At 40.9% G+C, this 22376-nt stretch overlaps 1 protein-coding gene across 3 annotated transcripts in view; it reads right to left on the reverse strand.

Annotated features, from left to right (window-relative positions):
* LOC124857263 (calcium/calmodulin-dependent protein kinase type 1D-like) overlaps positions 1-22376 on the reverse strand; it is a 39487-nt gene that overhangs the window by 11588 nt on the left and 5523 nt on the right. For 2 of the 3 annotated variants that reach the window (XM_047348457.1, XM_047348456.1), the window contains exons 3-8: positions 13328-13453; positions 13050-13124; positions 12271-12409; positions 6593-6716; positions 2165-2240; positions 1207-1319 (exon numbers count right to left, since the gene is read on the reverse strand). In XM_047348457.1, the coding sequence (XP_047204413.1) occupies positions 1207-1319; positions 2165-2240; positions 6593-6716; positions 12271-12409; positions 13050-13124; positions 13328-13453 (653 nt within the window). The remainder of the gene's footprint in view (positions 1-1206; positions 1320-2164; positions 2241-6592; positions 6717-12270; positions 12410-13049; positions 13125-13327; positions 13454-22376) is intronic. The other variant, XM_047348458.1, reaches the window with a different exon arrangement.

Raw genomic sequence — 22376 nt, forward strand, 5'->3', positions numbered from 1 at the left:
TATATATATATATAGATATTACATACACGAACTGAACGCTGCTGCCTCCCCTTGTTTAGTTCTGATTCTGTGACCCCTGAGAAAACAGGTCTTCGTGGAACTCCATTTAGTTTTTTTAAAAGAGGTTTGATCACTTTAGTATTTAGGTCCTGATGTAAAATAACTAGTAGGTTATATTTAATATCTGCAATATTTCAGGGACTGTCACAATCCTGAGGTGGTAGGTTATGGTTTTTATTCGTTTTGATGTTTTTCAGCATTTTTTCCTTCTTGTGTATTACGTTCTACCCGGTCTTGCTATTTTCTGTTGCTATTTTTGCCATTTGCGATTGCCATATCAGTTCACTTTCCTGTCAGTCTGTCAAAAATTAAATAGGGTTTGGGATTATTGCTGTAATCATATCAGAAAAATATAACTCCTTGCTCATTTTAATTCCTGATCATAGTTATGCATAGTTATATGTCCTTTATAAATGTCATAGTAAACCTGAAACTTTTTTATCTCCACAGGAATTCAACTTTTCTACACAGAGCATTTTAGCTCTAACTGTTGGAACATTCCTTCATGGTGGCATTTTCAACCAAAAGTTGGTTCATTATATCCAGACTATTAATAGAAGCTGAGGGCAGACCAGGTGACGTTGGAAAGACTTGGGCAAATATTGCAAAAGTGTTCTCATTAATGTAGCATTTTGTGATGACCACAATATTTTGTCTTTAAGCCATTTTGTAACTTATTTTGAGATATGCCTACAATCAATTTTGGAAAACCTGTTGATGTCCAAGTTTTGACTTCCTGGTGATGTCATAAGAAGCTGCTTCAGTATTTCCACTTGATATTCCTTCCTCATCACAAAGTCAATTTCGTCAAGTGCACAAGTCCCTCCTGCATCAAAACAACCCCACAACATGGTGTTGTGGGGTTGTCACAACAGGAACAAGAACAACAGAACAGTGGCTAAACCATGACAGAGGTTGCGAAAACAACAGTTTAATTTTTTTCAATTTTTCAAAGCTTAACTAAATTCCTGTGATAAAAATGTTTCTTTTATAAGCTCCAATGTATATCCTTTCATTTTAAATTAAAGATGCAGCCAGCTGAGATTAAAGTAGGTCCAGTTTCCAAATAATGTTTGCCATTAAATAATTTTTACCATTTTAGGCAGTCAAAAGTGTGAGCTAAACATATTCCGTTGTTTTTCTTACCTGACTCAGAGATCTCATCCCAGAAAGGTGAATGGAAGGCATACTCAGCCCTCATAATCTTTGAAAACAGACGAGTCTCGTTCTCTTCAAAGAATGGAGGGTAGCCACAGAGCCTGCAGAAAATAGTCAAATATGCTATGTCATTTCTTCCTTTGTAGTTTTCTGTTTCCCATCTATTTTGGAATGTGCAGCTCAAGAATTTTGTCACGTTTAAGACAGAAAGTCTTTTTGTCTTTGTCATCAAGGGGTCATAATAATGTGAATGCCTGGCAGAAAATAACAGGACAGTCAAATTTAAGAAAACATTTTTACTTTTTAAGGTTGTTTTTTTTTTATTTTGTGGCAATAGTTGCCTTTATTTTGTTAGTTCACCATCAGGAAATGGAGTGGAGAGAGAAAGGGGTAGACATACAGCAAAGGTCAATGGGGCTGGGACCCGAACCTGCGACGGCTGCATCGAAGACTGTAGCCTCTGTATATGGGTCACGTGCTTCACCCCTGCAGCACTGTCGTGCCCCAAACAGGCTTTTTGACTTTAAATGCAGTTTTAAATAATTTGCTTATACTTTGTTTTTCTCTCTTGCTCCTGTTTCTTCTTTTACATTTCAAAGCTCTGCTTACAACCTGGTTATGGCCCTGCATCACGAAATGTAAATAATAGGAATATCTTCTCCGGCCATAATATTTTGTTCAGGAGTCAGTGTCTTTCTGATATAATGTCATGTCTTACAAAAATTAATTAAACTATTCATCGCATGCTTGTCAACATCTTGGCTTCTTTCAGAAACTTTCAAGTAAATTAAGTCTTTGTGCTTTTCTCACTCTCCTCTGGAGTAGGTGGGCTGGGGTGCTGCACTGCCATTGTTTTCTCTGAATTGTAAAAACTTCCAAAAAATTATAAAATATGTCTAAATAAAACATACATTGTGATAATATTACTGAAGTGAAGAAAACTTACAGGATGTATGTGATAACTCCAATGGACCAGCAGTCCACTGCTTTGCTGTAGGGTTTCTGAGCCAAAACCTCAGGAGCTGAAACGTAAGAAACAGCAGGTTAAAAACCACTTTCCAATATGGAGCAATTGCATTATCGAAGGACAAAAGGAAACTGTCAGTATACAGTAAGGTTCTTCTTTTTTCAGGTTGATGCCTTAAATTGTTAGAAAAGTCAGACACATAACAGGTAACAGCAGTGCTATTTACGTTTCAAGTTCAATTTCCAATTTGGAATTCAGTGAAATGTGCAGTACTGTATCACCTAAGTGTCAAATCTTAATAATAATCTTAATAATTAAGTAACTTCACAATATACCAATCACATGATCTAATAAATATATATATATGTATATATATGTAAATACAGCTCAAAAAAATAAAGGGAACACTCAAATAACACATCCTAGATCTGAATGAATTAAATATTCTCATTAAACACTTTGTTCTGTACAAAGTTGAATGTGCTGATAACAAAATAACACAAAAATCATCAATGAAAATCAAATATAATAACCAATGGAGGCCAGGATTTGGAGTCACACACAAAATTAAAGTGGAAAAATACACTACAGGCTCATCCAACTTTGATGTAATGTCCTTAAAACAGGTCAAAATGAAGCTCAGTATTGTGTGTGGCCTCCACGTGCCTGTATGACCTCCCTAAAATGCCTGGGCATGGTCCTGATGAGACGGTGGATGGTCTCCGAAGGGATCTCCTCCCAGACCTGGACTAAAGCATCCGCCAACTCCTGGACAGTCTGTGGTCCAACGTGACATTACTGGATGGAGCGAGACATGATGTCCCAGATGTGCTCAATCGGATTCAGGTCTGGGGAACCGGCGGGCCAGTCGTCGCCGTCTTCCGCTTATCTGGGACCGGGTCGCGGGGGCAGCAGACTCAGCAGAGACACCCAGACGTCCCTCTCCCCAGACACCTCCTCCAGCTCCTCCGGGAGAAGCCCAAGGCGTTCCCAGGCCAGCCGGGGGACATAGTCCCTCCAGCGTGTCCTGGGCCGTCCCCTGGGCCTCCTCCCAGTGGGATGTGCCTGGAACACCTCCCGAGGAAGGCGTCCAGGAAGCATCCGGTATAGATGCCGGAGCCACCTCAACTGGCTCCTCTCGATGTGGAGGAGCAGCGGCTCTACTCCGAGCCCCTCCCGGATGGCCGAGCTCCTCACCCTATCTCTAAGGGAGTGCCCGGCAACCCTATGGAGGAAGCTCATTTCTGCCATTTGTATCCGGGATCTCGTCCTTTCGGTCATGACCCAAAGTTTATGGCCATAGGTGAGGGTAGGAACGTAGACCGACCGGTAAATTGAGAGCTTCGCTTTTCGGCTCAGCTCTCTCTTCACCACAACGGACTGGTACAGTGCCCCCATTACTGCAGCAGCTGCACCGATCCGTCTGTCGATCTCCCGCTCCATTCTTCCCTCACTCGTGAACAAGACCCTGAGATACTTTAACTCCTCCACTTGAGGCAGTAACTCCCCTCGAACCTAAAGAGGACAAGCCACCCTTTTCCGGTTGAGTACCATGGCCTCTGACTTGGAGGAGCTGATCCTCATCCCAGCCGTTTCACACTCGGCTGCGAACCGCGCCAGCGCATGCTGTAGGTCTTGGCTAGAGGGGGCCTGCAGGACCACTTCATCTGCAAAAAGAAGAGACGAAATCCACTGGTCCCCAAACCAGACCTCCTCCGGCCCTTGGCTGTGCCTAGAAATCCTGTCCATAAAGTTATGAACAGGGCCGGTGACAAAGAGCGGCCCTGCTGTAGTCCAACATGCACCGGGAACAGGTCCAACTTAGTGCCGGCAATGCGGACCAAACTCCTGCTCCACTCGTACAGGCACCAGATGGCCCCTAATAAAGGGCCCCTGATTCCATACTCCTGGAGCACCCCTCACAGGGCATCATGAGGGACACAGTCGAATGCTTTCTCCAGGTCCATAAAACACATGTGAACCAGTTGGGCAAACTTCCATGAACCCTCGCGTACCCTGTAGAGGGTATAGAGCTCGTCCAGTGTTCCACGGCCGGGACGAAAACCACACTGCTCTTCCTGAAGCTGAGGTTCGACAATCGGCAGGGCTCTCCTCTCCAATACCCTGGCGTAGGCCTTACCAGGGAGGCTGAGGAGTGCGATCTCCCTGTAGTTGGAACACACCCTTCTTAAGAAGGGGGACCACCACCCCAGTCTGCCAATCCAGAGGCACTGTCCCCGACGGCCACGCAATGTTGACTACTATGACAGCCCCACAACATCCAGAGATTTGAGCTATGAACCTAATCATCTGAATCAACGAGTTAACTCTAAACACCTGCAAAAGATTCCTGAGGCCTTTAAAACTCCCAGCCTGGTTCATCACTCAAAACCCCAATCATGGGTAAGACTGCCGACCTGACTGCTGTCCAGAAGGTCACTATTGACACAATCAAGCAAGAGGGTAAGACACAGAAAGACATTTCTGAACAAATAGGCTGTTCCCAGAGTGCTGTATCAAGGTACCTCAGTGGGAAGTCTGTGGGAAGGAAAAAGTGTGGCAGAAAACGCTGCACAACGAGAAGAGGTGACCGGACCCTGAGGAAGATTGTGGAGAAGGGCCGATTCCAGACCTTGGGGGACCTGCGGAAGCAGTGGACTGAGTCTGGAGTAGAAACATCCAGAGCCACCGTGCACAGGCGTGTGCAGGAAATGGGCTACAGGTGCAGCATTCCCCAGGTCAAGCCACTTTTGAACCAGAAACAGCGGCAGAAGCGCCTGACCTGGTTTACAGAGAAGCAGCACTGGACTGTTGCTCAGTGGTCCAAAGTACTTTATTCGGATGAAAGCAAATTCTGCATGTCATTCGGAAATCAAGGTGCCAGAGTCTGGAGGAAGACTGGGGAGAAGGAAATGCCAAAATGCCAGACGTCCAGTGTCAAGTACCCACAGTCAGTGATGGTCTGGGGTGCCGTGTCAGCTGCTGGTGTTGGTCCACTGTGTTTTATCAAGGGCAGGGTCAATGCAGCTAGCTATCAGGAGATTTTGGAGCACTTCATGATTCCATCTGCTGAAAAGCTTTATGGAGATGAAGATTTCATTTTTCAGCACGACCTGGCACCTGCTCACAGTGCCAAAACCACTGGTGAATGGTTTACTGACCATGGTATCACTGTGCTCAATTGGCCTGCCAACTCTCCTGACCTGAACCCCATAGAGAATCTGTGGGATATTGTGAAGAGAACGTTGAGAGACTCAAGACCCAACACTGTGGATGAGCTAAAGGCCGCTATCGAAGCATCCTGGGCCTCCATAAGACCTCAGCAGTGCCACAGGCTGATTGCCTCCATGCCACGCCGCATTGAAGCAGTCATTTCTGCCAAAGGATTCCCGACCAAGTATTGAGTGCATAACTGTACATGATTATTTGAAGGTTGACGTTTTTTGTATTAAAAACACTTTTCTTTTATTGGTCGGATGAAATATGCTAATTTTGTGAGATAGGAATTTTGGGTTTTCATGAGCTGTATGCCAAAATCATTCGTATTAAGACAATAAAAGACCTGAAATATTTCAGTTAGTGTGCAATGAATCTAAAATATATGAATGTTAAATTTTCATCATGACATTATTGAAAATAATGAACTTTATCACAATATGCTAATATTTTGAGAAGGACCTGTATATCCACCTTCTGCACAAAACAACTGATGGTCCCAACCCCGTTTATAAGGCTTGAAATCCCACTTATTAATCCTGACAGGGCACACCTGTGAAGTGAAAACCATTTCAGGTGACTACCTCTTGAAGCTCATCAACAGAATGCCAAGAGTGTGTGGAGCAGTAATCAAAGCAAAAGGTGGCTACTTTGAAGAACCTAGAATATAAGACATATTTACAGTTGTTTCACACTTTTTTGTTCAGTATATAATTCCACGTGTTAATTCATAGTTTTGATGCCTTCCGTGTGAAGCTACAATATTCATAGTCATGAAAATAAAGACAACTCTTTGAATGAGAAGGTGTGTCCAAACTTTTGGTCTGTACTGTATATATCTTTTTTTTTTCATTTTAAGATTTTGTTCATGTTTCATGTTTGATTAAACTAAATAAAATATACACTTAAGCTCTGACCTTCAAAGATTGCAAATAAGGGACACTAAATAGATTTTACTGGAGTTTGAAACTATTCATGTCTTTGGAATTAACACAGGATATTGGACAGATAAGAAATATACTCAAAGAGAGGGATGTGGGCATAAATAAGTTAATATAGGAGATATAAATAACCAATTAGTAGATTTTATATGTCTCCTAGAGTTACACTACAAGAAAATAAACAAAAAATCAAATAAAGACAGTATTTATTAAATGTTTACAAAGTAGGCAAACCTTTCAGTTCACTTACCAACATACCCTGGAGTACCACAAGTTGTAGACATCACTCCATGTTCAAGAGCCTTAGACAGACCAAAGTCAGTAACCATGATCTTAGCATTCTCATCCATATTATAGTACAACAGGTTTTCAGGCTGTGCAGACAGGAGACACATAAAGAAAGAAGACAGAGGGAACGTACTGAATACCTGGAACTATGGGAACCTGGGTTTATCTTTCTTTGACAGAAACCTTACAGGAGGGGTCTATAACAAAATTTGTCCAAAGCCCAAAAAGCCTAACTTGTAATTACCAATGTTTCTAGTAATTACAGCCAGCCTGCTTTATTTGCTTTAGTATCACCTACCAAAAACAGTGAGAATTCACTATACGTTGACTATACGTTATCTTTATTGTCATTAATTAACTAAGGCTCTTTTGCTTTACACTTATTTTGCCATAAAGAAAGGCTGTTTTTTCTGATTAACTAAAATAAAACTTGATCACATTTTTACACCAAGGAGACAGCTAATATCTCAAGGGTGTGCTAATTTAGTTTGTAATGAAACAGAAGGTATTTTGTTCCATACAGTCCTGTATTAAATAAATTAATAAAGTGAAAAATAAAAGGGGTAAAATACTACAAGTATAACATTATTAATATTGATAACAATTTTAATAAAAATCCAAGTAAAGAAAAAATAGAAATACTCGATTGTATGAAAAAACCCTATTTCATGGTTGTAATTAAGCTGGTACCTTAAGGAACCTTCTCTTGATCAAGATAACTTAATAAATTACAGACCAATATCCAGTCTTCTGTTCTTACCAAAATTTTTTAAGAAAATAGTTGCTATTCAAGTGTGTGAGCATTTAGACAGTAATGATCTGTCTGAAGCATTTCAGTCAGGTTTTAGAGTTCATCATAGCACTGAAAGAGCATTGGTGTATATCCCTAGTGATATTCCCATGGCCTCAGATAATGGACTTGTGTCTGTACTTGTCCAGTTAGGTCTTAGTGTTGTATTTGATACAGTCAATCACAGTGTTTGCTTACAAAGACTCCAATATACGATAGGCATCATGGGAACAGTACTAGGCTGGTTTAGAGCATGCTTGCCGGACAGATTCCAGTTTGTTCCCATTAATGATAAATTTTCTTCATAGTCTAGAGTTACTTGTGAAGAACTACAGGGTTCGGTGCTTGGGCCAATTGTCTTTATTTTATATACAATCATACTCAATAAATTAGAATATTATTTAAAGTTGATTTATTTCATCAACTTAAATTACTAAGTGAAACACATTATATAGATGAATTACAAACAGACTGATGTTTTCAAACCTTTATTTGAGGTATGGTGATTTTCTGTTTACAACTAATGAAAACACAACAGTTAGGAATGGATTAAGAATATTATACCAATCATACCAATAAAAACTATGGGCAGATACTTGTGCCTTTAGAAATTGAATTTGAATTGCTCAAACTGAATCTGTATTAGCGTAAGTTGAAATTAAATGCATTGGTTTGAAAATTAATTTCACTAAATGGAAACTGATTTTAATGTTTTGAAATGGAATGCATTTACTTTGAAAATGTATTTTGTTCTATTGAAAATTCAGTTGAACTACTTTCACTTTCAGTTCTACAATTTAATTTTGGTTCCAAAATTCAGTTTTCTGTGTCACATTTCCTTGAAGAAAGCCGCAGAGTAATCAAACACAGATTGACCATTTTATGTTTCATATCAGGTTAAACTTCCTTTATAGTCTTTTAACATGGAGCAGTGCAGCATACATGAGCTTGGATGTCAATCACCAAGTCAAATGACCGTCTATAAGAAGCATCATGTAAACAAATGATGGTCAAACAGTAACACTTATGCTAACTGTAGCTATTAGTTAAACATGCCAGATTAGCATCGTGTGTCGCTGGTATGTCAGTCTGCGTTGCCCCTCCCCAGGGATTTTTTAGGGTATTGAAACAATCGAGGCTTTAGCCAAGATGCCTACTTCCTCCTCTTCCCTCTATAGGAAATACCATTTACAGTCTGTATTTATGCAGTTTTCACACTATGTCTATCTCTTTAGTCCACGCCCACTTGCTGACTGAGCCCCAGCCCGGTCTCACTGAGTATAAATTATATTGAGACTGGACAATTGGCTCCTAAATAAGGTTTTTTTTTTGGCTGTTTGGGAACAAGTGAGACCCAGAGCTTACAAGGCTGTGACTATACTCATACAATCTGGGGTTACAGTGGGGAACCAATGTTCAATTAGGTATAGGCTATATGCCCTTTAGGGCTATCACTAGTGGATTAAAGGCAAAGCAGGATGAGGTCAATGCCTGCAAACACCGAAAGACCTAAGCTTCCTCAAGAAGTACAGTCTGCTCTGTCCCTGCATGTAGATGGCTTCACAGTGGCATCTCCACTCCAGTCTGTTGTCCAGGGAAACACTGAGGTATTTATTCTTCTCCACCACCTTCACTTCTTCTCCCATGATGGAAATAGTGTCTGACCTATTCCTGTTTCTTAAAATCTACAATCATCTCCTTTGTTTTATTCACATTCAAGATGAGATTATTGTCGTCCACTGGCCCCCTGTACTGAGCTTCTTGACCATCTCTGATCCACCTCATGACGGCAGAATCATCAGAGTATTTCTGCAGGTGACAGGAGTCTGTCTTGTACTGGAAGTCTGAGGTGTACAGAATGAAAAGGAATGGTGAGAGTACAGTCCCCTGTGGTGCTCCTGTGCTGCTGCCTACCTGGTTAGACACAACCCTGGAATTGTGTTAAATGCACTGGAGAAATCAAAGAACATGATCTGCACAGTAGTGCTGGCCTTGTCCAGACAAGTGGGTTTGTGAAGCAGGTGTATGATGGCATCTTCAACTCCAACTCCACAGCGATAAGCAAACTGATGGGTGTCCTAATAGTTTATTGTTTGCTTACTCAGGTGAGCAAACAGAAGTCTCTCTAGATGACGGAGATTACAAACTCTAACAATCTCACAATGAGCAGAGCAGGTCAACAACTCTCCAGGAGTTCATGGAAATAAAAGTAAACAAATCACTAGCTGAATCATATATTATGACGCAGCGTAAAAACCCCTGCGTGCCTCAAGCACCACAGCAGAGTAAAATAACCTCTGAAATGGGCACCGCAGCCGTGGGGCTGCTTTTCCCACACTAAGTCCAGTCAGTTATCTCACTGTGAGCGGCGTGGTGCAGCCATTAGCGTCACATGACATGATAGAGCGCGCACGCGACTGAGAAAATGAGACGTTGCTTCCTCGTCAGAGGTATGTGGTGAATAAAAGAAGCCAATTATCACTGAGCTTCTCTAAGCGCTCCTGTTCAGCAGCCAATCCTAGACACACTGAGGTCGGAATTGAGGCTCCAGTCTGTATGTCAAGGACCGTTCCTCTGTTCATGACGCCAGGGATTTATGCTGGTCTAATGAAAAGCAGATTTGTGTGCACCCAGAACAGCAGAAAAAATATTAAAAATAAGTATACAAAATTAAGCACAAAAAAATGACATAAATAAATAAATCGATAGGGATTGGTAATTTGTATACTTAGGATGCATATTTAACACAATTATCAACTGAGGATAAATTCAGTTCTCATTTTTATTTGAGGCTATAAAACATCCAGGGCTTTAAACCTTTACATCAGCGCACTTCTGCCGCCACCAACCGTGATAGCACAAAGCAAAGATTGATCCTGGTCTCCACAGTAAATAACTGCACATACTGTACTTCAGGTTTACATAATCTACATCCTCGGCTAAAACCATCACAGAAAGAGCAATATGTCCAACTTTATTCACAGCTTTTCTCTCTCCTTCATCATGCAGAGTATCATCATGGCTGATGATACTGTGCTATATTCATCTATAGGTATGTATAAATCTAATTAAAGGCATATCTTGAAGACCTAAAAACCTGGATTACTTTAATTTTCTTTGTTTAAATTCAACTATGACAACATTTGTCATCCAAAGAACACTAATTTTTTGCCAGGACATGTAATTCAAATCCCACATTAAATAGGTTTCATAAAATTCTTCTTTAACTTATGTAAAATGCCACAATTAGAAATATCCTGTTGCGAAGTAATGCAGAAAAACTATTTCATCCATTTGTTACTTTAATGCTAGACTATTGTAACTGTTTTAGGAAGTCAAAAAAATTCCTAAAAATCCTTCAGCTTATCCAAACGCTGCAGCAAGATTTCTGATGAAAATTAAAAAGAGGGATCATGTTTCTCCTATTTTATCTTCTCTTCATGGCACCCTGTTAAATCCAGAATAGAATGTAAAGTGTCCTTCTTACATATAAAGTCCTTCATAATCAAGCTCCATCATAGATTTGAGATCTGATTGTTCCCTATGTTCCTAACAGAGCTTTTTGTTCTCAGACTGCTGGTTTACTGGTGATTCCTAGAGTTCCTAAAAGTAGAATAAGAGGCACATCTTTTAGTTATCAGGCTCCTCTTCTGTGTGACCAGCTCCCAGCTTTAGGCCATGAGGCAGACACACTGTTTATTTTTAAGACTACTTCTAAGACTAGGCTTAAAACTTTCCTTTTTGATAAAGCTTATAGTTATAGTTGGCCCTATCTTTCTGTATTTGACTCTATCTCTCTTTCATAGATAAAGCAACTCAAGGAGCTTTTGCTGCGACTAACTCTGTTATGTAATCTATTTTTCATGGCATAGATTTTACTGGCTGAGAGCTTGATTGTTTATCTGAGTTTCTCTCTTTGATAAACCCACTGAAGAAGCTACTCCTTACAATAACACTTTAGATTTTTCTTTTTAGAAAATACATGTCTAAATATCGAAAATACTCCTGGATCAGTGCTTCTGTGTTATTTGTGTTTCTCTTTGGTGGCTACACTCAACCAAAATCTGCTGCAGTTTGTTCTTGTTACAGAGGAGTTTTTTTTTTCTTCCACTGTCGCTACATGCATGCTCAGTAAGAAACTCTTAGCAATCTGGTGCTATGTGCTCGTTTAGGAGGGCTAATTGCTAATACCTCAGTGACTTGCAGTCTGCTGGGTTTCCTTAGATAAACTTTTCACCAATTGGCACAATGGGCTGAACATGACTGTGTCGTTTAATAGCTAGGATTGAAATGGAATGTAGGTAATTGACTTTGAATGTGCCTATAAGATTGGACTGAATAGAAGTTATCTATATATAATTTGAATTTCTTTTTAAAGTATCTTCAAATAACATTTGTTGTGAACTGACTTATCAATAGACTGAAATGAATCGAAAGAGCTTTTAGAAATTAATTAGATTTGTTTGCACACATTAACTTTATGGTTCATTCCATGGTACCATTCCCATTGTCAATGTAATAAAACTGCAAGTCCTTATTGGCTTCTATATGTTGAAAAGACACAATCAAAATGACAAAAAGTTTTCTTTCTTAACACAAAAGAAAATGACACCTGAAATTCAAAAAAATACTGTATTGATCAATATTGATTTTCATCTTTCTATTTTTCTTTGGCTAAAATTAAATTTGACCTCTTTTTTATGTTGTTAAGGAGGGGAGTCTGAAAATTCTAGTTTCTTTAAAGGCTTTTTGTAAAAAGTTTGAGAACCTCTGCTGTAAAGAAATGAAGAAACATGCAAATTTTAGTTTTCATTGTTTCATTGTTTCTCCATATGTTTATGTGTGTTTACCTTTAAATCTCTGTGCACAATGCTGTTTTCATGAAGATAGCTGACAGCCTCCAACACCTGTTTGATAACTTTGCTGGCATCTTTTTCAGTGTAAACCCCTTTGTCCAAAATGCGATCAAACAGTTCACCACCTGACACCCTGCTCATGCACACACAGACACACAGAAAGGAAGATCAGCTTCTCAAACTTTCTAGAAATCTTCTGTGATGTCTTTACTTTCTGCTCAAGTTGGTGGGGTACTATGAGAACGGTCAAGACCTGCAAGAATCTCAGAACATCCCTCTGGGGGAGGAATGATGTCATGGACATGTACTAATATTTATACATTATTAGAAATATATATATAAATTTCTATAAAATATATAAAAACCATACATCATGCAAATCATTTGTCAAAACCAACAGGGAATCTCTGTGAGGATGTCTAGCCAATTCTCCACAGATAGCAGAGGAGGGCTTTAATAATAGTGTAAGTATTATATGATCTGCCTGCCATCCTTAGTAATCTGTTGTGGTGAATCACCTTAAAACATAATTGATTGCAGATGTGTTGCCTGCCTTGTCCTGCATTTTTATTTCTTATTAAATGTTTTTTTTTAAATAATGCATGCAAATATATAACTTATTGTAATTTACATTACCTATTAGCAAATGGCTTTATTAGTAGTAGCATAATGAAACTGACGGTATGTTTTTGCCATAACTCAGGCCTCACAGAGAAAAACAAAGGAGGTATTGTCTAATATAGTGATGTGACAGAAAGAATAAGTCCACTTACAGTTGCATGACAATGTAGTAATGTGTTCGGCTTTCATAGAAGTCCTCCAATCCCACAACGTTCTCATGTTTTATCCTGAAAGAGTGACAAAGATACATAGTTTTTGTCTGTCATATGCTTTAGCTGTGTTAAACTTTTGTTGTAAAGAGTTTACTAAAACAGCTCATTTTCAAAAAGAGAGTAAGAAAAGAGATGCTGAGCTTTTTTAGACTCTGTTGAGCAAAATCTGATGCAAATCTTCTGCATGAAATAAGTCTGTGAAAATGTGTAAATGTTACCTTTTCAGTACATTGATTTCATTTTCCAGATTGCTGTGAGCAAGGTGTTTCTTCTTTAGACATTTCAGGGCATAAAGGTGTCCCGTTTTTTTCTCGCTCACCATATAAACCTCTGAGAACGCCCCTCTGCATGGAAACAGAGAAGCCAATATAAAAAGATCATCATGTTTTAATTATATCATATGCTTAAAGGAAATAGACAACACTCATTTCTGTTTGTTTGGTTTGTGTATCATTGTCATTAGTTTAGATTCTGAGAAATAGAACCATTGTTCAACAGCATGGCCACACCTCAACCACACCTCTAATGGGGGGTTCTCACATGACGTTGTGGTCACGTGACCGCAGTTGCGATCGCCATCTTGGGTGGCAGCTGCAGCCTGTTTTCGTTTTTTTAGCGTGATCAGTGAAGTAAAACTCCAGACCATTCAATTTAACTGTGGGGGAAACTTGCTTAGTTGTGGGTTGTGCTGCACGTGGTGGTCAAGACCAACGTTCAGTCTATCGTCTGCCAGGTGTGATAGAAAATCAGTGTGAAAAAACCAAAACACTGAGTACACAATGTCGACTACTGTGGCTGAATCAGATTTCCAGGGCGGGTTTGGACAGCTTGAACCTCACTCACGCCCGAGTGTGCAGTGCACATTTTGTGACAGGTAAATAAATAATGTTGGTCTACATTTATTGTATTAATATTATGGAAAGTAGTCTGCCAAGACCATGACCTGATCAGTTGATTCTGAGATGGGTGGCAGCACTCAGCACTGCCGCCCAGCTCTCAGCACTGTGACCTATTTCAGTAAGCTGTGCTCTCACGCCTTGACCAGGTAGATGTAGGCTGAAATTTACCTTTATTGTTATACTGTAAATGTATTATCTAGTAATATAACTATTATGTAATTATCCCATTAAATCCCATAAACATTTTTGCCTATCGTGTGGTTATTGAAAAAGTAGTAGTGCGGGCAATCGTCCAGATTTGCACTAAACAAACCAACAGGCACATATGGATCCACCTTGTAGATGACCGCAATATTGTTGTGTCAAGATTAGTGCAACGGAGGACCCCGGAATGCAGACAAGCAAGCAGCATGACGATAGGTGAAAAGATTTAATTGTGAAAAAAACAAAAACTCACTGAAAGAGGAGGCAGGAACAAAACAGTAACAGGCAGGCGAGACAGGCACACGACATGATCCGAAAAACAAGGTGACATGATCTGAAATGTTTCCACGAGGAATAAACAGAACGGAGGTGTATATATGGAGCAAGAACAAGGTGAAACGAGCAGGTGAACCGAATAAAGTTAATTGAGAGACAGAACATAACGTGACAGGAGCAAAACAGAAATTCAAGGATACAAACTAATAGAAACATAACTAGAAAAACATTAAACTAAAGCATAACCAGATCCAAAAACCTACCTCGACAAAACATGAACTAGAAGACAAAAACTAAAGCGTGACCAGGAAAATAATAAACAGAAGCATGATTCAAAACCTTAACTGTGAGAAACATATGAGGAAAAACCCACAACCAAAAACCAAACAACCCCAAATCATAACATCTTGAGGTACATGGCCTTATCAGGAGGCTGTAAAGGCTCTAGATACCTATCCATGGTCGAAAAAGTATGCAGTGTTGCAATGTTATGAAAACGTGAAGCAATACAGAGACACCCAAGATAGCGGACCGGCAATTTCAGTGACGTCAATGAAAACCCCCCATTACGCAGCAGTATATTTACACTCAGCTCTCAATTTCATTGCTGTGTCACCATTTTCCGAGACTTTTATACAGAACACAAAACTATCAAACACAGCATTAACTTCATTCATTTGGCAGGCCCTAGGGCTTGGCTTTGAAACAGATCACTCAGACTCTTTACAGATCAAAGTATCTTTCTTTTGAACCACTTTATCAAGTGATATATCAGCCCTACACTGACAAGAAGCCTTCCGTAGGCTTCGGTAGCAACTACAGCAGTAGATGGTTTGCAGCTAAATGACCAATCCAAATTCACACTCCTCTTTAAATTTATCACCATTTTAAGTGCTATGTTCCATCATAACTACCATCCTTTAGAGGCAGAATTGGCCCAAAAGGTAAATCCTTATCAGATCATCTAGCTGTTGCAGAATTCATACCATCTGGCTGTGGTCAAACTGATTAACAAAGTGCAATCACACAACCAAGAAATTATACAACTTGTTCATTAGGTCCACTTGACCTCAGGTTAACATCACTTCATATACTGCTCAGGATATATTCATGACCATATCCATTATGTACAGGGGTTGGACAATGAAACTGAAACACCTGGTTTTAGACCACAATAATTTATTAGTATGGTGTAGGGCCTCCTTTTGCGGCCAATACATCAATTTGTCTTGGGAATGACATATACAAGTCCTGCACAGTGGTCAGAGGGATTTTAAGCCATTCTTCTTGCAGGATAGTGGCCAGGTCACTACGTGATACTGGTGGAGAAAAACCTTTCCTGACTCACTCCTCCAAAACACCCCAAAGTGGCTCAATAATTTTTAGATCTGGTGACTGTGCAGGCCATGGGAGATGTTCAACTTCACTTTCATGTTCATCAAACCAATCTTTCACCAGTCTTGCTGTGTGTATTGGTGCATTGTCATCCTGATACACGGCACCGCCTTCAGGATACAATGTTTGAACCATTGGATGCACATGGTCCTCAAGAATGGTTCGGTAGTCCTTGGCAGTGACGCGCCCATCTAGCACAAGTATTGGGCCAAGGGAATGCCATGATTTGGCAGCCCAAACCATCACTGATCCACCCCCATGCTTCACTCTGGGAATGCAACAGTCTGGGTGGTACGCTTCTTTGGGGCTTCTCCACACCGTAACTCTCCCGGATGTGGGGAAAACAGTAAAGGTGGACTCATCAGAGAACAATACATGTTTCACATTGTCCACAACCCAAGATTTGCGCTCCTTGCACCATTGAAACCGACGTTTGGCATTGGTATGAGTGACCAAAGGTTTGGCTATAGCAGCCCGGCCATGTATATTGACCCTGTGGAGGTTCTGGTGGAAACAGGAGAGTTGAGGTGCACATTTAAATCTGCCGTGACTTGGGCAGCCGTGGTTTTATATTTTTTGGATACAAACCGGGTTAGCACCCGAACATCCCTTTCAGACAGCTTCCTTTTGGGTCCACAGTTAATCCTGTTGGATGTGGTTCGTCCTTCTTGGTGGTATGCTGACATTACCCTGGATACCGTGGCTCTTGATACATCACAAAGACTTGCTGTCTTGGTCACAGATGCACCAGCAAGATGTGCACCAACAATTTGTCCTCTTTTGAACTCTGGTATGTCACCCATAATATTGTGTGCATTTCAATATTTTGAGCAAAACTGTGCTCTTACCCCGCTAATTGAACCTTCACACTCTGCTCTTACTGGTGCAATGTGCAATCAATGAAGACTGGCTACCAGGCTGGTCCAATTTAGCCATGAAACTTCCCACACTAAAATGACAGGTGTTTCAGTTTCATTGTCCAACCCCTGTATATATGTATGCATTATCACACTTGTCCTTCCAGAATTAGGAACCGTCAGCAGCAAGTTTTCAGTAGACAGTAGTCTTTGTCTCCATTTACAAAATCTTCAGTTAGAAGACACTCTAGATGATTACATCAAAATCAAACTTTATTGACCACGTTTGTGCACACAAGCAAGGAAGTTGACTTTAGCTCCTCATGCTCTCAGCGTACAGACATTTCAATATAAATGTATTAAAATACAAAATAAAATATTAGCATAATTGTTTCCTATTAGAGTAACTGAATACTATTACAGTTAAGTCTTCAGGGTCTTCCTCAGAGAGACAGCATGATGGGAAGAAGTGGTACAAACAGTGCTCTGTATTGCCCCTCTAAAGGTACAAGGTTCAAACAGATTGTGTCTAGGATGTGTCTAGGTCTGCAAATATAATAGTACCGGTAGCCTGTTTCCTGACTTGAGGTAGGGAGATCAAAGCAGCGAAGAGAAGCTACAGTGAGAAGCTAAAGAAAACGTTCTCACATGGAGATGTTTCTGCTGTTTGGAATAGTTTGAAAAACCTGACTCCCTACAGGAGCCCTTCCTCCAACCCTGAGCAAAATTCTTGCTGGCAAATTAACTGAATGGCTTTGACTGCAGCTATGTAAAGCAGCAGTTCATACCTCAACCAAACTCCTCCACATTCCATTCAGACACAAATTCTTCCCATACACCAACCACCTGTCTACCTTCAGACACCCTGCCGGCACTAAGGATCTCAGAGGAAGATATAAATACGCTTAGGACTATATTTCATCCCGCAACATCTCAATCAACCAGGGACGTGTGCCTGGATCCTGTTTGTGGAGTTCAGCTCGGCCTTCAACACCATCAACCCAGGCGTCCTCCACCAGAGGCTCACTCAGCTCAAAGTCTCTGCCTCCACCTGTCAGTAGATCACCAGTTTCCTGAAAGACCGGTGGCAGCAGGTGAGGCTAGGGAACATCAATAAGCACTAGCCCCCACCCCAAGTGTGTGTTCTCTCCCCACTCCTCTTCTCCCTTTACACAAATGACTGCACCTCAGTGGACCCGTCTGTGAAACTCCTGACATTCGCAGATGACGCCACTGACATTGGTCTGATGCAGAAAAGTGATGAATCTGCATCAGACAGGAGGTAGATTTGCTGGTACACTGGTGTGGTCAGAACCACCTGGAACTCAACCCACTCAAGACTGTGGAGATGATGGTAGACTTTCAGAGAACACCACCCCCACACACACCCTTTACCATCCTCAACAACACCATATCTACTGTCTTCAAGTCTAACCACATATTCTTAATTGGATTGAGGTCTGGACTTTGACTAGACCATTCCAACCCATTTATGTTTCTTAAACTACTTGCGTGTTGCTTAGCAGTATGCTTCGGGTCATTGTCCTGCTGGAAGGTGAACCTCTGTCCCAGTCTGATATCACAGGCAGACTGACACAGGTTTTGCTCAAGAATATCCCTGTATTTATATTTAGCATCTTTCCCTTGACTCAGACCAGTTTTCCAGTCCCTGTTGCTGAAAAACATCCCCACAGGATGATGCTGCCACTACCTCATCTCACTGTGGGGATGGTGCTCTTCGGGTGATGGAATGTCTTGTGTTTGCGTCAAACGTAGCATTTTTCTTGATGGCTGAAATAGGAACATTTTAGTGTCATGTGACCAGCGCACCTTGCTCCATACATTAGGGAGTCACCCACATGCCTTTTAGCTAATTTAAAACTGTGGCGATTATTAATCTGAGAATATTATTTAATATTAATATTTTAATATTTTATCAAATGATATTTCGGTCTGTTAAGGGTTGTCCTGTGAATACCAGCCCAGTAAGGCAGTGGTATTAGGACAAAATAGAAAGGTGTGAGACGAGCTCTGACATTATTGAACAGCATAAACTCTGCACACACATGGAAGGAATTCACACAATTTCTTAAAATACAAGAATTTAATAATAAAAATAAGTCAACTCAAAGTCAAACATATTTCAATTAACAAACTATTTACTATACTAAAACAATCCAACTAAACTACCAAGCAGAATTAAAGAATAGGGAAGACTAATGGACTATGTACAATATAAACAAGTTGATTAAAGATGATTGAAAACCATGACCAAAAGAGTGATGCAACATTACTATGCAATGTTTATGTTTGAGAACCAAGGATTATCTTGAAGAATCTGGAAATGAAGTTAAGTTAGTCTTGGAACCAACCTAAGCAATAATCAGCAAATGTTTAGACAACCATTCATAATGCAAGATCAGATAAAATATTACTTTAATAAATTAATGTTTTAAAGAATGATCTGCTGAATAAAACCAACCTTCTGGATGACCAATTCTCAACGGTGTTTAATTAGCTGCCTTTATTTATTAAAATAATATTTGAAGAAATATTATTAAGGGAGTATTTTGGAAACGAGCCAAATCTTTCTGGAGAAATGGGGCTTAATGGTGTTTACTTAGTAATCAAATCTAGTAAATGATGTTTAGGGACTATTATTTACTGGAGAATCAAACACGCACCTTTAAAAATACCGTTAATAAAAGAGTTAAAATGCATAAGCGCGGACGGCGCGTTATGAGCAATCTTCTGTGTTTAAAATCACCTTCAAGTAATGTTTGACTTAACTTAAAAAAACACACAAACACAGAACACAAACAGGGCATGTGTGCTGCTGACAGCCTGCTAGCACTAAGATAGCCGAGTTTTACACAAACAAAACCAAACTACATAGAATGAAAACGTTCAGATCATTTCATCCTGTTAATCTGCCCAAACCTAACCTCTGACCATGGTGAGGAAATGTTGTCCAAGGGGCGAAGTTTGAAGAAACGTCCACAGTCAACAAGCGGTTAGCTCGGTAGCTTCGCGGGGGGTTGAAGGTGCGTTCGCTCTGTGAACAAAAGGGTTAGCTCCAGAGCTGTAGCTGGGCGGCCCGTCCTGTCCACTGACTACACGGGTTAACACGATGATGCGGTCTCTGGTGTCTTCCTTCCAGACTGGGAGACCGCGTCTTTGCAGGGGCTTCTCTCGAACACCGTTTGCTTCTGCAGGGCTCGGAGAGAAAGTCAGCAATGCTTATACCTTAATTTCCCCTCTTTATGAATGAAATCACCGGGTCCACAAACAGTGCTTCACTCATACTTAACTTGTGCATATGATTGCGTGATCTTATGACACTCTTGGATCCAGTTTGAAGAGTTTATGTCTTTTTGCCAGCAAAAGACATTAGCGCGATTTGTCCCCCTCCTATCCCGATGAACACCGGAGTGGAAGATGTAGCAACAGCTGTGCTTTTATTTGGGTAGTGGCGTCAAAGGAATTCCGCAGTTATCCCGTTTCCTGGCTGTGCCGGAAGAAGGTTAATGCACTTTATTTTGAAAAGTTCCAGAAGAGTTCGTACCGGAGTTTAATGTTGAAATCCATGGCTGGGTCCCAACAAAACATGCATTTTTATTTTTAACACTAAGTAATTGCTTTTTTCTGGCCCCATTTCCATAAACTCCAGCTCTATGAAGTGGACAGCTTATTGTGGTCCTATGGACAGATACTGTCATGATTTTTACAGCCAACTTAACCCACATGCAGAGACACTCGGAGAACTTGTTAAATAAAGAAGTTTATTGCAAACTTGGTCAAGCACAACAGAAGCGGCGAATCTAATCTCCTGTCACTGAAAGAACACAAAGAGAAATGATTAGTGGCTGAACCTCAGAACATGACCCAACTGAAACATTCTCTTACTGGAGACTCCGGGGAAAGAGCCAGGGAGAGGATAAGAGTCAGGAAAGAAACCCCACTTGCCAGGTTCAGTCCAATTCCAGGAAATAGCCAGTACCACAAGGGAGGACTGGGACAGGTCAGGCAGAAATCGCACGTGGAACAGGTAACAAGGGAAGTTAAATTTCACACAGAGAAAATACTTCAGAAAATCCTTCACAGCAATTCTTGCAAAGTTTTTCAAAGCTGGCCAGAAGATTACCACAGAGGCAAAACACTCAGATGACGAAGTGTTGGCAACCATCCTCTTTATGGTTCTCAGCTGATGAATAGATGCGCAACACCTGTCGCCTCAGGACTCTCCTACTGGCGGCACCTAGTGTTGGAAAGGTGTTAGCAACAGGCAGCAGATGACTCCAGATCCTGACAGATACTCCAGTTTCTGCATTGGAACTGTGCAAACATTTAAATTACAGGTTACACAATACATAAAAACCCAAGAGAGGTACGTTTGCAAGGCAAATTATGCTCCTGCTGCTTGTACGTTTTATGCTTTCAGAAATATCATGGATTTACAAAATCCTTCTTTCACAACTATATTTTTACACAAAATAAGAACATAATGAACGGCATGCTGAGCTGAAATTGGTTTTACAATGTTGATTAAGAAATATGTTTACATAAACACACAGCTGCTTCTGTTGTGACCACCTCACTTCACACCTTACTCGGCACACACTCATACACTCAGACACCTAATCCTCTAATGAGGTTGTGCTAAGATGTTCCAGCTCAGTTTTACTGACGTAAACTTTCACACACACACCACACACATACAAACACACACACAATACACATTCAGAGCCAAGTGAAATATGTGCAATAAAGCAGCTTTCAACAACACAAGTAAGTTCATCAGTAAATCTACCAACTGTGTGTTCCAGGTGACTGTCCTACCTAACAAAGCCAGCATTAGGCCTCAATATGGGGGGTACTGATGCACTTTAAGTCATGTGAAGTCAAGTCAAGTTTATTTATATAGCGCTTTTCAGCAACAAGGCACTCAAGGCGCTTTAAGCAAATTACAATAGAATGATTACCTGCGCTGATTGTTTCACTGTTCACAATGCCTTAACTACTTCAGGTTTGTAGGCTGTGTGCACCTGCCAGACACTGGGTCCTGGGCTACTGGCAGTGGGCTAGGTTCGCTTGGCTGGCCTGGGTTCTCCCACCCTGCTCCTGCCTTGGGGGACAGCCTCTTTATGGGGCTCCCCCCTGGTATTTTTGGATGAGTCTGGGGATTTCTTGGTCTTGGATGGCGCTATTTTGGCATGAACATGGGTGGGACATGCCCCTGGGGGGCCTTCTTCCTCCCAGGGGGATTTAGTGACCATCCCCTCCTCCCTAGCATATGCAACACCACACATCAGTAGGGTCTTGATGTGTGAGACAATGCACCTTTTCAGGCATGGAGGGCAGGGAGAGGGGGGGCAAACCCTTCGCCAGGTTTGGCCACATCTTGCACTTCAATTTTAATACACTATAGACACCTAGGGGTTTGGGATTGGGGTGGGGAAGACTGCTGTCAGCAAGCAGTGGGTTTTCACACATTCCGGCCACAACCTGAATTTAATGCACTTTCAACATACATATTTGCATTCAACACATTTCACATTACCACAAGCACACATGCAAACAGTGTGGGGTGGAGGGGCTGAGCTCGGGGGGCAAGACATGGCTTTCTTTTGCCCAGG

The sequence above is a fragment of the Girardinichthys multiradiatus genome, chromosome 20 (genome assembly GCF_021462225.1).
Source record: "Girardinichthys multiradiatus isolate DD_20200921_A chromosome 20, DD_fGirMul_XY1, whole genome shotgun sequence".
Lineage (NCBI taxonomy): Eukaryota > Metazoa > Chordata > Actinopteri > Cyprinodontiformes > Goodeidae > Girardinichthys > Girardinichthys multiradiatus.